General features: G+C 40.8%; 1 protein-coding gene across 5 annotated transcripts in view; it reads left to right on the forward strand.

The window, feature by feature from the left end:
* Positions 1–872: 872 nt before the first annotated feature.
* PTPRM (protein tyrosine phosphatase receptor type M) overlaps positions 873–24,042 on the forward strand; it is a 475,841-nt gene continuing 452,671 nt past the window's right edge. For all 5 annotated transcript variants that reach the window (XM_013130096.3, XM_031052840.2, XM_031052841.2 and 2 more), the window contains exon 1: positions 873–1,277. In XM_013130096.3, coding sequence (XP_012985550.2) covers positions 1,205–1,277 — 73 coding nt within the window. In that variant the 5' untranslated portion in view covers positions 873–1,204. The remainder of the gene's footprint in view (positions 1,278–24,042) is intronic.

Consider the following 24,042-nt stretch of genomic DNA (forward strand, 5'->3'; position numbering starts at 1 on the left):
CTCCCGCCCTTCCCAGCCGCCCCAAAGCGCTGCGGAGCGGCTAGGACGGGGGGCTGCGCAAGCGGCTTAAGTTTTATTAGCGGCACACGAATTGGAAGCAATTTATTTACAACGTAGTGCCGCTCGCCGCCAGCCCGGAGAAACCCATTTACATCTCAATTTCCTTTCAGCATCAGCGTTTCGCTGCGAGGGCTGGGCTTTTATGCTGGTGATTTCTGCGGAAGGCTGAGTAGTGGCCTCGAACTAGTTCTCCCGACAGACTCTAGGCAGCCTGTAAAAACAAAACAAAACGGTTATGAGGAGCCAGCTAGTTCTCCGTCTCTCACTGATCCATCCTCCCCTTGTCCCGTTGCCCCGGCACAGCGCCAGAGCGGTGGGGCGGGGAGAGCGGGGTCGCTGCCCCGCGGCGGCGGCAGCCGTTCCCTCAGGGCCGGGACAGGTAGATACCACGGCCCCAACTTCAGCGCCTGCGGCTCTCGCCGGGGCCGGCCCATGGCAAAGTTACCGAGTCGCTGGGTTGAGATTTTATTTCATTATTGTTCTTTCTCCCTCTTCCCCCCTCCTCCCCCCGGTTCTTCTCTCCCCCCGCTACCCAGGAACTTTCGACCTCGTCCTGCCAGGCACGGAGCCACCTCTTCTGCACACAAAGCCACTCCCGGGGCAGCGAAGGGGGCGGGAGGGAGCCTTGGGCACTTCGCCTCCACAGGCGACGGCCCTAACCGCGATCCCGCCCGCGGCGCCCCGCCGCTGCGAGCCTCGCCCTCTAGCGGGAGAGAGCGGCGGAGCCGGCGGCTGGGCGTGACTTCCCGCTCTCCCTTTAGCCTGCCTGCCTGCCGGGGGGGACCGCGAGTCAGTCAGGGAGCCGAGCTAAACCGGGACTAACGGCGGCGCCGGGAGAGGAGACTCCGGGATTAACGGTGCCCCCCCTCCCCGGGCACCGGGGGAGGCGAGCGGCCCCTGGGGTGAGGGCAGCGGTGCGGTCGGAGGAAAGCGGGCAGCCTCCGGCCCCTTGCACCCCTCTTCCCCGCCCTTAAAAGCGAATAGAGGGCGAGAAGGGGAATACAACTCCCGGGGTACAGAGTGGGGGAGTCCGGCTGCCCCCTCCCCGCCTGCACCGCTGCCTGGAGGGGGGCGAGAGGGGCGCCTCCTACTTTGGCAAACACTTTGGCACTTTGCTGGATCCCGAGCAGGAAGGGGTGGAAATATGGGGAAAGTTGGAACTTGCCTGGTTACTTTGGCCGGACTTTTACTGGCAGCGGGAGCGCAGACGTTCACAGGTAAGAAGCCGTCTCGCCTGCCCCGGGGCTCGGCAGCGCTGCCGCGGGCGGGGGCAGCAGAGGTGCGAGGGGGGAAGCGCTGCTCTTTCGGAGCTGGTTGGGTTTTGCTTTGGGGTTTTATTTGATTTTTATTTATTTATTTATTTATTTTTAATTTCCCCTCCCTATCTCGTGCCGGGGCTGACACTTCGGAACCGCTGCGTACATAGCGGGGGGGAAAAGTGGCCGGAGGAGGCGGCGGTGGTGCCGGGATGCCCCTGCGGGCTAAGGGCAAGGGCGTTAAGAAGGCAGGAGAGAGGCCGGCGGGGCTCGGGCAGCTCCAGGGCAGGGCTGGAGAGGGACGGGCGGGACTCGGGCTCACCCCGGCCGCCGACTTCCCGAAAGTTTCCCGGTGTCCCAGCTCGGGAGGCGGAGGGGCGAGGTGAGCCGCCGCCCAGCCGCGGGGCTGACGACAGGGGAACGGGAACTTGGGATGCTGCCCGGCGGGTGCTCCACCGCCCGCCCGACCCCGCCGGCCTCCCCGCGCTCTCTCCCGGAGCTCCCCTTCTTTCGCGCTGCCCCCACTTACGGCTGTGGAACGCCGGCAGAGCGGAGGTAAAGCCCTGGCCCCTCGTGTTCTGCAGCCCCCCCAGGATCGTCACCTCTGAGGGCAGGGTAGAAGCTGCCCGCCTCTGCGGGGTGTCAGGATTGTCCAACGAGGAGCCCGGCAAAGTGCTCCATCAACAGCGTTTTGTCTGGTCCCTGAAGTTCTAGACCTGCAGATGGTTATCTTGGTCTCGAGTCCTCTGCCTGCACCTCTGCCCTATTTATATGTTGAAGAAACCCATAATTTTAGACAGAAACTGGGATTGTGAAATGGTTGTGTGTCCTTCACTGCGAAGAGTAACTTCAGATTTTTGTTTGTTTGTTTTGTTCCTAACATGAAGTTAGTGCAACTGAAAAGCACGTTAAATTGAAGACATCTGGTCTTCGGTTCATGCGAAGTGTGCTTTGATCTGGTGGTGGGAAGCAATACGTTTGACTGTCCTTGTTCACGCTGCAGAACAGTTTATGGTTTTGTATATTATATGTTGCTTCTGTGCAACACTGTAGCTACATCAAGTTTCATGGCTAGGAATTGGTGGTCTGTTTTAAAACTTGCTTTAAAAAATAAACATTTCTGGGTATGTGTTACGTTCCAGGGACCTTTTTTATACGTAGCTGCATTTCCCCTAATTTCTCTCCAGCATTTTTACTGCAGATGAGACAGAAGATCCCTGAGCAGAAAAATGTTTTGTACCGTGGTGATATATAACAATGATGAAATCTTTTCCAAACAGTCATGTTAGGAAGAAACTATGCTCTGTAGTGAATTATGGAACTGAACTCATGCATGTTAGCCCTATAACTCATTAATATTGTAAGTCTAGCGTCCAGACTTCAGTGAAAGCTCTTGCTTTATTAAGATAAATCCATAACTCATTGCTGACCTGCATGAACTGTCTTTACTTCTTGTTTAAAGATAAGCTGGGGCAACTCTTCTGGGTATTTAAATGACTTGTGCATGTGATATGCTGATACTAAACTAGGGTCAGAACAAAACTGATGAAATTTCCGTTTTTGTACTTTACCATTTGAAGTGTGTGCCTGGGAGTTATTTTTGCTTGGGGGAAAAAATTGCTGTTGCTTTTGTTAAAAGCTTGATGTATCAGTGTCATAGAAATTAAATTACAGAAAAATCTGTCCTTGAGTTGGGTAACTGTCTTTTGTAATAGCTATCCCTTGTTGCAGATGGGTTATATGACTAATGTATAAAAAGTTTAAAAACAAAGGAAAAAGAAACAAAACTAGCTTGGTACTTGTTCTTAGCAAAGAATAGCAGTGGTGAGCTAAGTAATCTCTGGCATTTCTACTTCCATTTTTATTTTTACCCTTTTCTGAAATGACTGATTTTTTTTTTTTACAGAGCTTGGTTCTAACTTTGCATTCAGCTATTGTTTCATTTAAGTTTCTTATTTAGAAAATAATCTTACTGAAAGATCAGATCTTGGCTTTTTAAGGCCTGGAAGCTTTCGAGTAATCTTTTGAAAGCAGCTTAACAGTTAATAACAATGAGATTTTTCTGAGTCCCTAACTAGAGAATTTTAAATTCTGGATTCATCAGTTCAAGAAGCAAATGGTCTCAAGAATTTCAATTCATAAGGTGCTACTGAAAACAGTATCTTAAATGGACAATGCTGCTTATCTTAAAAGTAGATGAATCTTTCTGTGAGAGCAGGTTTGGGTGGTATTTTTTTATGTGGTTGTTTTTTTAGCTTTTTTTCTGAGAAACCGTAGCACACCTGATTTAGCTGCTTTTGTTTATAATTTTAACATAAATATTATTAAGTGGTCCCATGTGAAGACTAAATGCTAATATTATGAAAGTTCCTGAAGCATGGCATTCCTGTCATACGTAATGCCACCTGATTCCATAGTGTTTCTTCTTCCGTCTTCTTGCTAGATTATTCAAGCTAGGGAAAGCAATCTACTCCTGTAAGAGATTTAGGTCAAACACAGAGATGTGGAAAGTTAGAAGGGGCACTGTAAGCTTAAATTATCAGGCCTTATATAAAATAAAGGGTCTGGATGAGAATATTTCTATTAAACAGCAAACTGAGGAGCTGAAATCGAAGGCAAGGAGATGTGTAATAGAACTTGGAAATGGAGTTTTATATTAGGTATTGTGTGCAGACAGATGCAAATTTGCACAGCTGAATACCGAAATTGGTGCTTCTTGTTTATGACCTGAATCTGACCAAGGGAGGGCTATTGAGAGAGTGATCTGGATGGGTGGACTGATTGACTGAAAGTGCTTGTCAGAGGCCATTCAGTATGAACTTTGCATCAGTACTAGTGGCAGTTGTTAGAACAATAGGAGGAAAAGTGCTGCACAAAATTGAAAATTACTTTTCATAGTGACTAGTAAAGGCCTTACATAGAGAATAGTAGTCCTCAAGCTATTTTATTGATTAGAAATACAAAAAAATTGCATTCTGGATGGGTGTTGTGCCTTATAGTAATCTGTTTCATTTCTGGGAATGGGTGCTCTCAAACAAGAATTGCATTTTTCCAAAAACAGAAGTAAGGAAGAAGTTTGATGTGCTGAAGTTGAAACTTACTGTGATGAAGTTGATGCTTGGTGATTGTAGAGAGGGAGGATGAAAAGAATATAGATTATGTCTTTGTAGCTCCTATCCCAGCTGAAATGAAACTTCTGGCAATTGGAGCAATGTATAGAAAATAAAAAGTTTCTCTTATAATTGACCATGCTTAAAGAGATTTCTCAGATTATTTAGGATCTATGTTTGGAAGTCTTGAATAGATATTCTGATCACTCTACCAGCAAATAGCTCCAAGTGTGATTATATCTCATTTTAATAAGTTCTGCTGTTGCTTGCATTGCTAACTCCACCTGCTTGCCTTCCTCTCCACCCATCCATCAAGTCTGTATTCCTGCACTTCCTAAGGAAAGTAACATATGCTACTGAAAATGCAGCTTTATTAGTGGCTGACACAGTTAGCTCATCAACAGAACTCTTCCAGTTAAAGTTCATAGTGTGGACTTGGCCTCACTAAATGGTGAGAGCTGTGGGGGAAGATTCTTCAACCAAACTTCCCTCTGTCAGAGATTTTTGCTGCTGCTGTTACAGCTGTTAGGTGAATAGGTGAATTACTTGATTTGTGTTTTACACATAAAGGTATTCATCTTTAAAATAGTCTAGCAAATTAATGGAAGCATGTTGAAGAATTTGCTTCTAAATTTTGCCCTTTAAAAAAAAAACAACCCAACAACCCAAACAAACAAACAAAAAAAAACCAACAAAAACCCCAACCTTTGGCAGAAACAGAGGAACTAAAGTTTGTTTTTCTCTGTAAACTGGGATGTACTTTAGAATGTTTCAGGAAAAAATAGGTCTGGGCTTTGGAAGTGGCACAGTTTGTCAAAAAAAAACTGTGTAGTGGGTATGTGGATTGGGTTTATTTTTTTATTTAGCTATTCTGGTCTTGTTCTGGTTGCAAAAGTTAGTGATGAATCCTTATCAGAAGTTAAAAATAAATCATACAAAATATTATAAGGATGTAATAATACAGGGAGAGATAAAAATCCTGTGATGTTTATGTGGTCTCTCGATGTAATGTTTGTCAGAATCTGCAAAGGAAACAAATCACAGTGTCCTGAAACAATATGGAAGCATATAATTTACGAAAAAATAATGTATTTAGTGCTCTAAGGAGTTGCTGGATTGACAGCTAGAGAGAGGAAATCCTCAGGCAAATCACAGAACATGTTAGGATAGAGCGAGTAAGCTTCTGAACTCCATCTCACTAATGTCATTTGAGTCTGACCTGAAGAAATGTGGAGATCATTTATTTTTCATGTGTGCGTATTCATGCACTGAAATGGTCACCAAATGTCTCAAGCAACCTAGTTGCCAGTGGCCAGGTCAGTTTTACACATTATTGCTGAGACGGTTCAGTTCGCATCATTAGATTCAGCTGGGGGAAGATAATAGGTGTAGACTTGACAGGGCAAAGTCTGGTGATGTTGTGAGGTCAGGACCTGTGAACTGATCCTGCATTTCACATATTGCAACTCTATGCTGAAAGAAATGCTGTTTGAGAGGGATCTCTCTTGTGTTTAAAGCTCATTAGTATAACTGTCAGAAACTTACGTGAGGTAGCTACATCACTAAGTTTTAAAGATGTTTCCCATAAAATGACATGCATTTATGAACCTTTCAGCTCACATTTACAACTGTTGTATAAAGTAGTTCTGAAAATTTTCCAGGGAATAAATTCTTTGTTGATATGTGAATGCAGCTGAATTATTAGCTCAGTTTCTTTAGGAAAAATTGAGAGAGTTCTCTTTATTTCATTTGATATTGCTGATGACTTCTAGATCTGCATTTCTATTTCAATGTGTAATGTTATCAATGTATTAAAAAGCATTTTAAAAAACCCAAACCAATTTGGAGCATATGGTTGTATATTTGGAGGGGGGGGTGAAAGGAGGAGACATAAAAGAAATGTTATTTTCACTTTATATGAATATAGTGGAGTGAATAAATACTCCTTTCTGATTTTGGTAGTGTCTGAGTTTTGCCTGCTGTGATCTGCTGCTGATCACTAGGTGTAGCTGCATCTCTAAATCCACTTTTTAAAGCACAGAACGAGGAAGAGCTGTAAACTGGGCTTTATGAGAACGTAGGCATATCTGGAGCTGGGTAGGTGTGAAAATATTTGATGGATTTTTTGACCTAGAGAGTTTTAATCCATTGGTGTCTTGCTTGCACGAGTTTGATTATAATACAAGTGAATTCTTAATTACTTATAAAAAGGCTACTTTGAGTATAATTGTTAGTATATGACAGAAGGATGAATGAATAATATAATAAAAGTACATAGTAAAATACATGAAATTACAAAGAAATTGTCAGTAGTTTCCTAGTGGTTTTAAATGCAAGCTTTATTGTTATGGAGATCTAATATATCTTAACCGTCTTGACTGATTCTTGTCTTAAGGAAAAGCTTAAGTGTTGTGTGGAGTATATATCTCTTCTCCCAACCTACCAAGCTTTCTGTTCTATGCAAAAGACTTATTTTCAGAAATGATGTTGATGTCAGTGGAGTTCTGTCCTACTTTTTGAATGGTGGTGTGTTGGTTTTTAAGCCATATAACTTCCATTAGGGTTACAAGAAGGTACAGAGGGTATGTCCCCACATACTCTTTAAAAATGAAGGAAAGACATTTAGTCATAAATTATGGTGACTGAGTGTAATAATAGTAGTTTCTGAGTGTAATAATAGTAAAAAATAAAGGTGTATTTATGCCTCTAACACATGTTAATGTTCAGTAGCTGCAGAGAATAGTAAAGAAGTGTCTTGGCCAGAAGTGTCTGACTCCACAACTGACCCTTTGCCACCTGAGGAGCAAGGGTAGGAAACAATGTAATGACCACATTTGTTCAGGCAAAACCACAGCAGGACTGGCAGGAAGGAGTACTGAAACCAGTTGAGAATTAAGGTGTTTGAGGAGGAAAGGTGGGAAGGAAAGTATAACATTTTCTGGAAGAGCGCAAGAGATGAAACTTACTGAAAGAGAAGATGTTCTAGAAAAGAAAAAACATCTGAAGTCCTAAAGGTAGCTAAATTACATCTGGAAAACAGAAATTAATTTGTAATTATTCACATATTTTTGTCATCTTAATTTTGAACATGTTTGTCTTAAATAATATGTTCAAGGCTTGAACAAGTCTTCTGGCAGTGTTATGTAACAGTAGTCGATTATCTTTACACATATGATTAGCTGTAATGATGTTAATGAATCTTTAGGGGTTTTCTTTCTGTGGAATGGTATAAAACCAACATTTTGTTTATGAGTGTATTTGCTACCCTCCCCCCTTGCTCCACCAATGTGTAATCTGCCCTGATTTAGAGGGCAATAAGTTTCGGTTGCAGTAGGCTTTAGGTTGCCTTGGCTATTCCCTACCCAACCCCCCCCACCCCCACCCCCCTTTTTATTTTTTTATCTTCAGTGTTCAGCTTTTATAAATATCTCTTACACCACTGTTCTGTTAATCACGAGAAATGTGGTTTTGCTCTGGAATAACAGCTAATTGCCTCTTTCATCACTTTAGCTTTTCATCTTCTAGGAAAAGGAAATAGAGCATCTTATGGCTGTATTAGAGCAGGGTTGTTTGGAGTTTGTTTTGTTCTTTGAGGTTTATGGCACGATTATTTTGGGGAAGTTTTTAGAAAGATCATGCTTTATTACCTTGAATCCTATTGCCACTTTTGTCCTTAACTCTAAAATCAAATATTGTTTAGATTCTATTTTTGAAAGTAATATACTAGATAGAATACTTTTGTCTGTGGCCTTTTGTTTTAATTCTGTAGTGGGTAAAGGTAGGCTGATTAGGTAACAGAACTGTTTACTTGTGCTGGAAAATTCTAACGTAAGATTGAAGAGGATATTACAGCAGTGTCTGTGCACTTTCAGGTGAATAGATAGTGGACCTCTACTGTCCTGGGGTTATCATAATGGAGTTGTTCTTATAGGTAAATGAATAGAGGGGCTTTTCACATTTATTTTCATAGTGAATATAGGCTAGCCTGAGTAAATAATTTCCATCCATGATGTGTATTTCTGTATTTGTGTATATGCTTGTAATCTATGCATTAATTTGTATGTCTTTGTCTGAAAAAGCTGATGAATTGTTACCCTTTAGCAGGCTTTTGCATTGTTGGTGATGTACTTGCAGCAGTGGTAGTTACAGTGGAGTTATTTTGTTTTTTTGGTTTTGGGTTGGTTTGGTTTTTTTCCTTCTCTTCTTCTCCCTCTAAGGTCAAACAATTCCTTATTTTGAGGGCTGATGTTTAGTAATTATTTTATAGTTGTAACAATAATTTATGATCAAGAAATTGTTATCTACACACACATTTTAAAGTTTTGGTTACCAAGTGTACATAGCTTCTGTAGAGAATAAGGATCTCCAGGTTTGAAAAAGGGATATTACCAGGTTGTATATCTCAAGAATGAGCTATGATCTTCCTAAAGGAATTCATGTTGTCCTCTACCTGCACAGAAACTCTTGTTTGTCTCACTTCTGCTGTTCTCAGGTTCGTGGCTTTTTACTGTTTTAACAAACAGTTCAGGTAGAAGTTGAAAACAAACATGAAAGTCAATTGCTATCTCAATGAACTGTGTTAGGCCCCAGAGCAGAGGTAACAGTTTTCTCTGTATTTTTTTTAACAGTTGCTCTTTCTTCTTATGTGGTTAGTATATTTATTTGTTTTGTTTTTCTTTGAAAATAAAAATTCCATTATTACTTATTTCCTTTTCCATCCTTCCAGTAAATAAAATTGCTGTGAGAAGTCCAGTGATTCCTAAGAACTCAACAGCCTGTTCAGAGTATGTTCACAGGCTTGGTAGAAACTTATGAGGAAATATATTTGTTTCAAAGTTGACACTGTTTGCATATCTGTATGGGACTATATATAATCTGTTGTAATTACTGTGATGTTTATGTCAACCAGTATAATTCAGGATCAACAGAGTTCTGATGACTACAATTTTGGGAAGTAGTTACTGTTTTGATAGCGTAAGATCTCTTACTTAATTGTTTAAAGATGTGTCATATAATCTTAACCAGGAAATTATTTTCTCTCCGTGGAACTTTCTGAGCCTGGTGATTTTTCTGGTTTCACGTTGGGATGACATAGCCTAACATGAATCATATCACCGGTGCACAGCATGAAAAAGGCAGATATATATTTTAACTCCAGTTGTAATAGTCAGTTGCTTAGCGATCAGAACTCCTACAGAGGTGTGGGAGACCAGGATTTAAGTATGTGCTCTGGCATTTGATTGTGTTATGGGTGAGGATTTTCATAGCCAGGCTTTTCTGTTCTTTCTGTGGATTTTTGTTTAGTTTTGATCAGTAAGGTTGTTTTAATTATTATTCCCCCTCCCCCCCCCTCTTTTCCCCCCCTGGTTGAGAAATCTGCCAAACTTTCATATAAAAAGAAAAAAAGGAAGGCGGCAGTTCCAATACCCCAGTGTATTTAGAGAAAATCTACAGCAGCCATTTGTCACCACCTGTAACTTCAGTTTTCCCTCAAACCTTAGCAATGTGCTTAAATAATGTCACATGTTTAGGAGATAGAGACAATGTGGACATTTTCAGGAACCATACTTCTCGGTGGGGTAGCTCTTAGGCTAATGACTGAGAATTGCTATAGCATTTTTTCCTTTAATGTTACCTTTTCTGAATTCTGCAGAGTAGATGAAGATTATTTTACAAAGCGCTGCATTCAACACTTTAACATAAGCACTTTACATAACACATCACTTAAGCTGTTTTTCTTTTTAACTTCTGCAGAGACAGCTGTTACTGAAGTAATTTCTCAGTTATGTAAGGTAAATTGTTGTCCCAATGATAATTTTAAGACACTGCAGTTGATGTCCTCTTTACTGTGTCTGAAAGATGTCAACTTGACTAGGTCCTAGCTTGGAAGAAAACCTTTGCAAGCAACTTTCTAAGTATGAAGGCAACCTTTTGGATAGGTCTGTGAGTGTCACGAGAAACCAACAAAACCAAAACACAATTAAAGTTAATATTTAGTTAAAATGTTAGAGGTTGAAAATTGAAAATGGAAGCCTATATATTGCCCAGCATTACCACCCTCTGTTTATAGTGACAGCAAAGCACGTGGATTGAAGAGCACATATGAAGCCCATGAGGTGTGTTTTATTTATGTTTACTTTAAGAATTGCTCTTAGAATTGCCTACATAAATCTAGGCTAGTAAGGAATTTATATGAATTAGCCTAGCATTTTCATTCAGGGGTTTGGAAAACACTGGGTTTTGACTTATTTATCTAAGAGTGTTTGAGACTAGCACACACCCATTGGATTGAATATGCATTGAAACTGCCTAGGGCAGGAGCCAGGAGCCCAAGACAAGTTGAAATATACTCTTGACAAATAAAAGCCTGGCTTCTGCAGCAGTCATTCAGCAACAGCAGACATGGATTTGGGTTTTCTTGAGTTCTGCAAACGAGTCTTTGCAGAAACTTCAGTGTTGCGTTTTTACATGTACAATTGCTTGACAGAAGGTCAGTTTGTCCACTAGGATCTGGTACTTCTTTGCATCCTGAATATTGGGAGTTAAATATTACCCACGTGAAAAACTTGACACAACCACAAAAAGGTGTGAACATAAGAAGCCTTAAACTGTTCTTCAAGTTGTAGCTCACTGTCTAGCATCAGATTATCTATGCTGGGAAATGATGTGGAAATAGCCCCTTAAGAATCATATTACTCAGCTACTTCTATTCTGTTTTCAACCACAGACAAAAATACTGTTGTGCTTGTGGGTTGATTCACTGGCAAATCTATTGATCAAAGTGCAGTTCAACCTTATACACCTGTACCTTCCTTTGTTATACAGTGGACTTAAGAGTCTAGAAGTACAGGTAGTGATTTTCAAATTGGGAGTAAAGCCTTAGGTATTGCATATGTTCAGACTGAGAAGTTCAGGTAAAGGCTGTCTGAGTTCGGTCTAGGTGTATTGCCAAGGTTACTTCTAGGGGAATTAGGGAACGTAAATTGTGCATGCATTGTCTGCTGCTTTTGAAATTATTTCTCTGATTTCTACAGAGAAAACAGATACAATCTTTGGATGTCTGAATTTTTATTTGGAAGGTACCTTGTATGATTCAGTGATGAACAGAAATAGAAATCAGGAACTTCTTTTGGAGGTTTTGGTTACATGGGTTGCAGTTTAGGCTGCAGCATGGAAGCTTGTATTTTGAAAGTTATTGCTTGCCTGTCACTTCTGCTGCATTCATTGCAGAAATTGAGTCATTTTCTGATGTGTAGCACAAACTCCAACACTTTGTAATGAAAACTGTCAATATTTTTGAAGATCTCAATTTCAAAATGAATATAAACTTGTAGCTTTCTGAATTGGCCCACAGTAAATCTCCTCAGTGAAGTAGTATATGACAAGCTTGTTTGCTTCAAATCAATGCTTGTAGTGGGTGGATCACAGGAGTTTTTCAAACCACAGTTTGTGAACCACTCACTCACTCACTCTAAGTGAGAAATTGCACTTTTCCAGAACTTGCTATGTTAAAGTCTTTGCAAGCTGCAGAGTCCTAGGTTTGCAGCAGTGAAAAATTAATTCCGGCTTGTATGCCAGAATTGGCTGACGTGTGTTTCTGGACTTCTGGGAGCAGAACTGACAAAAAAAAAAAGATCTGTATGCTTGAAACTGGCATTCACCAGCAGCCCCATTCACATGATTTCAGTGCTTTGACTCTACACAGTGGTCTAGCAATAAAAGAAAGAATTGGCCAATTATAGTAATCTGCCAGAGCTGTGTACTGTGGAATTCTGTGCAGAAGAAGAGGGAGGGTTCTTACCTACTCTCAGTTCCATCTACAATTGCACTTTTAGTACCAGCTATCCTACAGCAAATAACATACATATTTAGCAAAGCTGCAACCATGAAGCCTCCTTTAAGAACATATTGCTTACTGCCACTTCCTGTGCTCTCTCCCCCTACTTTTCCCTGTTCATGTCTGTTCCTCATTGCTGTGTGCCACAAATTGAAAATCATTTATGCCTTCCTCTGTCATCTCAGTCCTTTGGGCATCTGTGACTGAGGTGAGAAGACAGCGAAGACTGGAGGATGGTAGGTCCCATTAGGGTATCCTGTCATGCCATGGGCCACCCTGTTGCCCCTATGGTTTGGAGATCTATGTTGTGCATTTTGAGAGAGCCCCAGAGGCTCTGGTGGGGGGACTGTGACAGATGCTTAGGAATACAATTCCTCAATGCCTCAGTATTATTTGTAATAAAGTGGTTTGGTTTTTTTTCACTTTTTTTGTTTGTTTGGTTGGGTTTTTTTTTGTTTGTTTTGTTGTTTTTTTTCCCTGGGACAGATGAGATCAAAATGATCCTGTGCATGTACTAACACACATGGCAGCAAAGCATGTGCTTATTTAGTAAATACAGTAAGTGAGTGAAGTTCAAGTCTTTGCACTGAGTACATTCACACTGAATGCTTGATAGGAACAGCAGTCGCTGCTAGTGGAAAATGAGATGCTGTTGGCCAGATCTAGATTTCAGACCAGATGGACATTATTTGTAATATTATTTGAGTGTGAATGGGTTTTACTAGAGTGTGAAGTAAACTGATGAAGATTTTTTTGTTTGTTTTCCAAGCTGAAATGAATTAGTACTATTGGCATTACTTACACAAACTCAAAACCTAAAGATGAATAACACCATTTTTGGGCGTCCTGTGAAAGTAATTGCAGAAAGCTCCTGTTGACACAGTAATTGCAAGTGAATCAGGTGTTAACAAAAGTCAGCATGAACTCACTAATATCAGCATTTTGTAGAAACGTAGTTACATATATAGTTTTTGGAAATACAGCTTGGGTTAACCTATGATCTGTCCATGGTATTTTGGCCTTTGTTTTTATGTGCTTTTAATGCATATAAATGTGCATGCATAGTGTATTCTGTGCTATCAGTGCATACTTTTACCAGTGAAAATTGTGCTTTGAGTTTGAAAGTTTCCACTGTACTTTGTGCAAATTATTAATGTGGTTCCTATTGGTGAAAATTCAATATATAAGCAGGATGCAGGCCATGCTCACATCATTGCATACAATGCAATATATATTCTGTGCAGAAGCTGAAGTGGTCTATTAAAGCATTCAAGTTCTCACACCATATTGAGGGCAGAAGATTTCTTCTTAATCCTCGTATGGCTGGTGTCTCTGCTGGAGTGTTAATAGATAGTCTAATTTGTGAGCTAAATTACTAATTGTATTATGAGTCTAAACCTTATTAAGCCTTTTGTGTAGAATTAGATCACAGAGCTTTGGGAAGATGAATCCTAGTTGGGTTTTGTCTCTTGTCTTTAATGATGGGAGCAAGTTTCACTGACATCTTCAGAGCTGCATAGCTCTGAGGCTTCCAACTGATTTCTCTTGCTACTTTCTACAGTATTAGCAGAATCATAAGTTTGGAAAGCAGAGTGACTTTTAGTGTAGATGATTTTCAAACAGGGTCTCAGTTACCTGGAAGGAAGGACTAAGATTCTGTATTAGCTGAGGTGAGGCCATGATTTGGAATATAGAAGGGTTACTCTGATCTTGTGTATACATAGTGTGTGGAGGTTCAGCTATGGAGAACTTTTTTGCTAAAGCTTTAAAATGGCCACAGTTATATAACAGGATAATGAGTCTGTTAGATGTATATTCCTGTAAGAGTTCAGGTAGATAAATTTCAACAGATCACTGGAGTTAGATTCTTATTTCCAAATATGCCCACTAGCCACCTAGAGATGGAGGATACTCCCCTTAACACTCACCTGTGCTGCTAGATTTCACAGCACTCCTCATCTGTTTCTGTGCAAATCTATCTGGGTCAACTGAAACTATTTTCAGAGGTGGTTCATGTTCCCCATTCTGACTTTGCACTGGAATGAGCCTGCTAATGCAGTCCGGTTGGAGACAGAGCTGATTGCCTCCAGCGGCAGATTGGTAATAAACAAAGAGGGACTTAATGGATTTTGACATCACTTGTAATAAATTTTTATGTTGATGTGGAAGATGGCTGTGAACTGTTGCGCCTTTGATACAAAAATATTGAACCCATAATAACTAATTTTCTTTAAGAGAAAATATTCACAGCTACTCCATACATTTTCCGGTGTATACACGAGATAGAGTTGCAGTAGTATCAAGTTTTAATTTACACACTTTATACACAACAGTACTTTAATCTGTTGTGAGAAACTACTCTTATTTTACACCTGAAGCTATCAGGGCTCTGTATGTATTTAATGGCTTTGCATTTTATTGTTGTAGATTAATGCTATTTGAAATGCATGGGCAATAAATGAAAATAATAGGATATATCATCTTGTATTTTTAAAGAGCTTTTTCTATTTCTACATCGCATTTTGTAATATACTTTGTAGAGTATATTAATAAAAATACGGTGTCTGTTCTGAGAAAGAAAAATTAAGAGGCTTCTGTATTGTTTCATATGCATTGGTTCTCTCAGCCTACACACTGTGTATTTATTATGTTACTGTTGAGTAAAGCAGCCACAGGACATTGCCAAGAACTAATTGTCTTCAGGTGTGCCTGTAGAAGCCTGTATTTCTGTGTTGCTCCCAAATTGATTATCATGCTTATTAAAGTATTTTGGTAGGTGAATGGTTTTTGAGAGAGTTTTTGTTTGTTCATTTTATGAAAAATAGCCCATATTCAGATGTAGCTGCTCTTGAGGCAAAAGCTTAAGAGCACTACATACTAAGTTTCTGCTGACAGGTGGGCAGTCAGGTTGAAACTCACAGTTTAACTTATTTACCTTTTGGTAACCAATACAACTTGCATTGGCTTAGATTTGCAGATGAAATAATTTGGAAACCAGGAATGATGAACTTCAGAGCTTTTTGTATACTTTGTCAGAGGTGTGGCTAGGAATGTAATGGTTGGACCAAATCAAGCTGCTGCTTCCATAGAAGAGAATAATGCAGGTCACTGAGGCTCATACTTTGTTAGAAAGCAGAACCAATCTTACAAATCTTAGTGGCCTAACCTGATGTTCTGGGAGGGACTAAAGCAATCTCTATGTATTAAAAAAGGCAAGTGAGTTACTGTGTGCCCAACCTGAGACCTCTAGTCCTTTACAGGAAAGGATTTCACCACCTCACCCCCAGTCTTGCTTTCTGTCAGGAAAAGCAAAGGTGGATGTTATCCAGGAAGCTGATTATCTTGTTTGTAGGTTGACCAGGCAGATGTTGTTTCTGGTTGACATGGGTATGTATTAGGAGGAAAGGACAGACTAGGTTGCTGAGACCCTCTATATCTACATTCCTGCCCACTTGCTGTCTTTTCCTCCATTTCTAGACTCTGTGCTTAAAAAGTACAGTGTCCTTCTACCCTGATCTTTGTTAAATAGTCTTGGTAATTTTCTTAGTCTAGCCTTGATTGATTTTATTTATTTGTGAGGTTTATTTGAGTTTGGGTTTTGGTTTTTTGGGTTTTTTTTTCCTCTTAGGATGAGAAGTGGTAATTGAGCATTGGTAGCTTTCCTATGTGGTTTGCTTTGTGTTCTCTTTTTGCATAAGAGGCCAAGTTCCCATAGAAAATGGCAAGAGCAAATTAGAAGGGTCAGTGTTCTTTCACATCACTATTAAGTACAAGTGTCTTTTACTGGAGGTAGTACAACAGAAAACAGAGCATTGCCATGCTTTATATCTTTCAGGTGTCACTGTGTGTAACAGCTTAATTTTCAGCTTCAGGTACTGATTTAAACCAATAATTAAGTGGCCAGTTAATTGATTTTTTGAGAACTTCTGTGCTTGATCCTTGAATGTATTGTTATAATATTCCTGTAGTTAGAGAATGGAGTATGGATTTAATGTCTTCAAATAGAAGCATTTTGAATTTTTACATTCTCTTTGGTGCTTTGAAGAAAACATTGCAGACATAGTGCCTCATTTGATGATAATCAGATAACTAGGCGCAAAAACTACCTCCACTGAGCTTTTACTGCTGTTTTTCAGCTTCCCGAGGCTGGGAGGGAAGTTGATTCCAGTAAATAGCAGGGGGCTACAACAGTTATAGGTATGGTGTAGCTGGGGAGTGTGGTGGTCACAAGTGTCTCTGAATGTTTCTACATCTATGCTCCATGTGATGACCTTATCTACTTAATGAACTGAGATAGAAATAAAGTTTAAGAATATTTGTTTTAGTAAATACGCCCTTTGAACCCCAAACACAAGTGGCTAATGCTGGGAGAGTACATGAGAGGTAGGGCACTTCCATATCAAGGAGTTGTAGTTTTAACAAAATTTGTCCTGAACTCAGTAGCTATGTGCCCATCTGTCTTACACCCTAGTCTACAACTGGTTCATGTCAGTAGTGGTCAGGATGGACCTACCTTGGTAGAGACTGGACTTAAATTTTGAGGTCTTATGCTGGGCAAAAGTTGCCCCGTCCACAATCTATTCTTCTTACAGTGAGTCCACTCCAGCAAAGCAGACTTCTTCCTACTGCTGCTTTGTAGCAAGAGTTTACTTTATGTCTTTTTCTTCCCACTTTTGATGCCTGCCTCCTTTCTACACCTGTCTGTGGGAGCAGCACAGTTGTCTTGTTTGGATTGTAGGTATCTGGGAAGAGGGAGGCTTACACAACTTAAAAAGCAAATTACCTGTCCTCTATTGTGCCCATCCAGTGGGCAATGGCATACCAGTAATTCAAGTCAGGAAACAATACTTGTGACTTTGAGTAAGTTATGATGGGTTTTTTGTTTGTTTGTTTGTTTGTGTTTTTCTTGCTAATTATGGTATATGCTACATATTAATAAGGAACCTTCTGTTGCCATGGGCAGAACCTCCCAGTGGGAGGTACAGGAGAGAGCTGTTGCAGAAGCAGAGAGTGATGGAGAAATCTGGCACCGCTCTTGTGCATGGCTGCATGGGAATTGGTATTGTTTGTTGGAGCTGGGAGGACTGACAAAAACCTTGTAAGTGTTGCATCTTTGCCACAGAAGAAGCTAGGCTGTACTGACTCAGGAGAGAACTGCGCTTTGAGCTAGGGAATTTGTTCTAGAAGTTTTCCAGGGATTACTACCACTGTCACAGCATGAAATGTAGGGACAATTTGTGAATGGACATGAAGCTTTACAAAAGCATTGCAAACTAAGAGCTTTTCAAGGTACATTTAGTTGCAGTGCTTTTCTGCTTAGACTTGCTTATGGTCTCCTATATTGCATTTACACTGTGGGAGTTTGAGAGCTGTGGCCTTGGTGTTTATTCCTAAAGAAGGGAACAGTTGTATATTAAAAAAAAGAAAAAAAAAAGGGGGGGGGAGAGGGGAAAAAAGCATTACTGTGTGGTTGTTATGTTAAATGAATTTTAAAGCTGGTGAGAAGAGGCATTCAGAGATGAGAATGCTTGGGGGGAGAAATGAAAGCACATTGAAGCTGTTTCCCCTTGAGGGCTTTAGGCGGGATTGAGAAGAAGTGGTGCATACTGAAGCCTTGTTTATAGTCTTTCACTTACTGTTAATAAAACAGGGATGTTCTAAAAGGTTTCCATAATTAAAATGCAGTCCTTGAGTATAGTGCATTTTCAGAGTGGTCTAAAATCCTGCTGCCTCTCTGACTGCTTAAATCATTATTTATAAAAAATGCTGCAGTGGACTTAACTTAGTGTTTTGAAGTTCTTTTCAGTAAGAATTATGCTAGAAATGTTGCGTATTGAATAAATAAAAATAGAACTTATGGGGAAGCTTATAAGTGTACAAATTGACTGGTTAGTAAGTAATTACCAGTACAAAGATTGGTTTTGCATTCTCTTTTTTTTTAATTGCCTGAATATTAATAAATGTGGTTCATTTGTGGAAAACAGCAAGTTTTAATAGTCTAGCAGAAATTAATAATAAAAAAAGCTGAAGAATTAACATAATAAATAATTATGGCTTCTAGGGTTTTTATTGTTAAGATAATAAAATGTTAAAAAGCAAACCACTTGAGTAGAAAGTAATTGCACTGACAAGCGCCACACAGCTAGCATTCACAATAAAGTAAACCTTCCCTCAATGTCAACCTGATTTGCTATCCACATAAATGCTTCCTCACATTATGGAAATGTGCTTTTTCTATCAACAGAAAAGAATAAAACTCTAGGCATCTAATTAATCTTGCCTGACATTTGATTTCATACTCAGGTTAAAACATGAGGCAGGTGGGTGTATTTCCCCCCTTACTCTGTGTGCATGACCACAGGCAAATCTCTCCATTAATGTCAAGCTGCATCTGTGTGTCTGTGTCTCTGTCACATGTCAGTCATTAATGCATTAGTGTTGCTCCCATTTGATTTGTATGCACCAGTTTTCTTGTCTGGAGGGCTTGGGAAATAGGGAACCGCCAGGCTTCAGCTCTACATCATAAGCGTTTCACCTTGACCCTCCCTGTAAAGGAAGAGGTATGCTAGGAGAAGGATCAGAAGTAGTAATTTGTAGCATAGGGAATTTCTGAGTTGGGATGATCAAGTAGAAGAAAGAAGCAAAACTGTTTTGGCTTTGACATTTTTATTGATTAAGGATGCTCCTGTTAAAGACTAAGAACATTTAATAATTCCTAACTGTATTACCTGCAGTAGTTTAGACTTGTTGATGCAGGATTGTTTTTCTACAGTGCACAGAAAACTCTACGAAACTAGTCAGGAGCATTATGGGTATTTTATTTTCTGAAATTCCAGTTAATGGTTTCTGCCAGAGGCAGCATGCAGCACTTGAAAATGTGGTTGTTTGACCTTGTGTGCTAAAACCTGTGTAACTCCGTTGTGTTTTTGGTAGTACAAACACTTAAAAAGAACTTGGGTCTAGACTCTGCTTGTTCTTAAAAATAAAATAGTGATAAACTTAAGCAATTTCATAACTAAAAAAAAGGTTAACAAACAGAAAAATATCTTGTTATGCACATAGTCTATATGTGAAAATATTTTCCTGTAGTGTTTACATGTAAAATCCTGTGCTGTTGGGAAATAAATATTTGCTTATGTGTTTGAAAAGTAATAGAAGATTATTTATTTATTTGTTTATTTTTTCTTTTAACTGACTAAATGCAAAAAATAAAATCATCACTGGTGAAGAATGCCTGAGTTTATTTTTTAATATGTATTTTAAAAAATTAAGTTTCAAACTTCTGTTTCTAGTGTCAGTCCACTACATAGCAAGTGTGCAAGTGTGAGTGAAATTGTTTTTCTCTGCATTCTGAATAAAGAAGGGGCTGGATGCTGTTTGGAAGAAGTGGTGTACTGCAGTTCCTAGATATAGCTGCATAGCAGTCCATTCTATAAGTCATTTATTAAAGCTGCTGAAGAAACCTTAAAAAAATAGTGTACAAGATCAAACAAAAATCTCGGCACAAGCAATCCAGGAGGTTCCTTGATTGTGTGGAAGACAACTTCCTTCTGCAAGTAATAGAGGAGCCAACAAGGAGAGGTGCCCTGCTTGACCTTGTGCTCACCAACAGGGAAGGGCTGGTTGGGAATGTGATGCTCCAGGGCAGCCTTTGTTGTAGTGATCATGAGACAGTCAAGTTCAAGATCCTCAGGACAGTGAGAAGAGCGTGCAACAAGCTCACTGACCTGGACTTCAGACTTTGGCCTCTTCAGGAACCTGCTTAGTAAGGTTCCATGGGATATAGCTGTAGAGGGCAGGGGGGCCCAAGACTGTTGGTTGATATTCAAGGATCACCTGCTACGAGCTCAGGAGTGTTGCATCCCGACTAGAAGGAAGTGCAGCAGGAGGGCCAGGAGACCTCCTTGGATGGGTAAGGAGCTGCTGAGGAAACTTCAAGGGGAAAAAAGAGGCTTATAAAAGCTGGAAGCAAGGACAGGCGGCCTGGAAAGAATATAGGGATGTTGTCTGGGAAGCTAGGGACCAGGTTAGGAAAGCAAAGGCCCAGTTAGAATTAAACTTGGCTAAAGATGTTAAGGATAACAGGAAGGGATTCTATAGGTACATGGCAGATAAAAGACAGACTAGGGACAATGTAGGCCCTCTCCGAAAGCCATTGGGGGAACTGGCTACCTGGATTTGGAGAAGGCTGAAGTTCTGAATGACTTGTCTCAGTTCTGACCACACCACCCAAGTCTTGGAAGGCAGACACAGGGACTGTGAGAATGAAGACCTTGGGCCCACTGTACATGAGCATCTGGTTCGAGACCATCTTAAGAACCTGAATGTGCACAAGTCCATGGGACCTGATGAAATCCATCCACAGGTCCTGAAGGAGCTGGCAAATGAAGATGCTAAACCACTGTCCATAATTTTTGAAAAATCATGGCAGTCAGGTGAAGTTCCAGATGACTGGAAAGAGGGAAATATAACCCCCATTTTCAAGAAGGGGAAAATGAAATGACCTAGGGAATTAGAGACCAGTCAGTCTCATCTCCGTGCCTGGCAAAATCTTGGAGCAGATCCTCTGGGAAGGTGTGCAACCAAGGTGCTTAGTGACAGCCAGCATGGCTTCACTGGGGGGAAATCCTGCCTGACCAATGTGGTGGCCTTCTATGATGGGGTTACGGAACTTATGGATGGGGTAGAGCACCTGACGTCATCTACATGGACTTATGCCAAGCGTTCGACACTGTCCCACACAGCATCCTTGTCTCTAAATTGGAGAGACATCAGTTTGATAGGTGGACCACTCGATGGTTAAAGACCTGGCTGGGTGGCTGCACGCAAAGAGTTGTGGTCAATGGCTCAGTGTCCAGCTGGAGACCAGTAACTAGTGGTGTTCCTCAGGGACTGGTGTTGGGACTGGTCTTGTTCAACGTCTTTGTTGCTGACATGGACAGTCAGGATTGAGTGCGCCCTCAGCAAGTTTGCTGATGACACCAAGCTGTGTGGTTCGGTTGATACGCTGGAGGGAAGGAATGCCATTCAGAGGGACCTTGACACTTGGGCTGATGCCAACCTCATGAAGTTTAACCGTGCCAAGTGCAAGGTCCTACACCTGGGTCGGAGCAATCCCAGGCACAGCTACAGGTTGGGCAAAAAGGAAATTCAGTGCAGCCCTGGGGAGAAGGACTTGGGGGTGTTAATCAATGAGAAAATGAACATGAGCCGGCTTCAGTGTGTGTTTACAGCCCAGAAGGCCAACCGTATCCTGGGCTGCATCAAAAGGAGCATGACCAGCAGGTCAAAGGAGGTGATCCTGCCCCTCTACTCAGCTATTGTGAGACCTCACCTGGCGTACTGTGTGCAGTTCTGGTGTCCTCAACATAAAAAGGACATGGAACTGTTGGAGCAAGTGCAGAGGAGGCCCACGAGGATGATCAGGGGACTGGAGCACCTCCCATATGAAGACAGGCTGAGAAAGTTGGGGCTGTTCAGCCTGGAGAAGAGAAGGCTGCGTGGAGACCTCATAGCAGCCTTTCAGTATCTGAAGGGGGCCTATAGGGATGCTGGTAAGGGACTATTCATTAGGGACTGTAGTGATAGGACAAGGGGTAACAGGTTCAAACTTAAACAGGGGAAGTTTAGATTGGACATAAGGAAGAAATTCTTTCCTGTTAGGGTGGTGAGGTACTGGAATGGGTTGCCCAGGGAGGTTGTGAATGCTTCATCCTTGGCAGTGTTCAAGGCCAGGTTGGACAGAGCATTGGGTGACATGGTTTGGTGGGAAGTATCCCTGCCCATGACAGGAGGTTTGGAACTTGATGGTCTTAAGGTCCTTTCCAACTCTAAATATTCTATGCAAAATGCACATACAGCTTTGATGTTTATGCCAACTTGTTTATATTTAAATACAATGTAACCAGAAGATAATAGGCAAAAATTATAAATGAGAAAAGTTCTAATGATGAGCACTGCACTGAGTAGATGGCTTCTTCATATCTCACCTGCTTTTGAACAGTGACAGGTAGAGTGAGATATCAAAGGAATTAGCATACTCGTGATTGACTTCTGGCGACTGTGGCTTTCACTGTTGTGTTGGTGCTTGGCTTGATTTTCATACTGTAATCTTGAAAGGCAGCCTCACCAGGTGGAGGTAGAAGATGGAGCCACGAAATGCCACTACTTGCTAAATTATTCTCAACTATGATGTTCTTCTCTTAGCTTTTCCATGGATAATTCTTGATAGACTTTCCCTTCAAGAAGCAGGACCAGAAACCTAAAGGAGGAGCAGTAACACAGCTTTGATCCATACTTACTAAATTTTTCCACCTTAGAGAATGAATATTGCTTTCTAAAAGCTTTAAGAGACTTTGAAACATAGATGTGGAGTTGGAGAAAGGCTTTCCCTCACAGTACCCCATCTAGGTAAAAGCAGCAGATCTTGAGACGGGTTGCATCAATGTTCTGCAGTTTTTTTCAGTTGCTTTTTGGAAGGGGTTAGAGTCAGAGAATAATTAAAGTAGAAAGAAACTTCTGTAGACTGTGCAGCCCAGCCCACTGCTTAGTGCAGAGCATTCTGACTTCAAAGCTACATCATCATGTTGCTTAGGGCCTTGTCCGTTTGAATTTTGGATAACCTTAAGGATGGTGGGAAGTTCTATAACCTCTCTGCTTAATATGAACTTGTAAAATTTATTTTTTTTCCAGCATGTTAGTGCAATATTTTTATACAAGAGAAAAAAAACTGAAGAGAAGATATTCCAGAGTGTATTAAAGCATAGAAGGTAAAAGCTAAAGGATGTTTTAGGTTTCTGAATACACTGTTTTTGTAATACATCTGTCAGGAAGGTCTTTCTAAATATCTTTTCATAGTGTTGACGATTTTGAGGGTGCCAGTAATGTAAAATGCTATTGCTTTCTGTCTAATTTTGTTCTGAATGAATACAGTTGTACTAGTGGCTGCTTCTGATTGTGTTCTTTTCAAATAATAAGATGATGACCTGTATCAAGTAAGACATAGTTGTTCCACAAAACATTTTCATTTGGTTTTTAAATTCACATAGCTTAAAGGCATAAGCTTCACTACCTTCATAGCAGTAATTGTCATTGTATGATATCAGCATTCTTGTCTAATGACAGAGAATACTGGAGCTCTCCCTAATGAAGATGGTTTTTTTTCAATTAAAAACTTCAGCAAAAAGAAAATACACTCTGATACTAAACAGAAAACAAACTGCAGAACCACTAAAATGAGAAAAATGTATTTAAAAAATCCCTGTGGAGGGAAATTAGTAGTGGAAGGATAAGAACTACAGTTTTGTCCCAGATAACACTGGCAGCAAAAGAAATGCTGTTAGTATTGAGACTCAGTGGGGAGTTGGAAGGGAGGAGATGTGATGCCTCTAGAGTAGTTCATGGAAAGAAACAACAAGCACAAACATGTTTTCCTCTTGCAGGGGATTTAGAGGCTATTATGCTGTGTTAAAAGATTTTTTTTTCACAGAGTCACAGAATGGCTGGGGTTGGAAAGAAGCTCTGGAGATCTTCTAGTCCAACCCCCCTGCTAAAGCAGGTTCACCTAGAGCATAGGATCATGTCCAGGTGGGTTTTGAATATCTTCAGGGAAGGAGACTGCGCAATCTCTCTGGTGACCTTGTTCCAGTGTTCTGTCACCCTCAACATAAAGTTTTATTTCATATTCAGATGGAATGTCCTGTGTTTCAGTTTGTGCCCTTTGCCCCTTATCTTGTTGCTGGAAAGCACTCCAAAGAGTCTTGCCCTGTACTCTTGACAC

The sequence above is a fragment of the Melopsittacus undulatus genome, chromosome 1 (genome assembly GCF_012275295.1).
Source record: "Melopsittacus undulatus isolate bMelUnd1 chromosome 1, bMelUnd1.mat.Z, whole genome shotgun sequence".
Taxonomy (NCBI): Eukaryota; Metazoa; Chordata; class Aves; order Psittaciformes; family Psittaculidae; genus Melopsittacus; species Melopsittacus undulatus.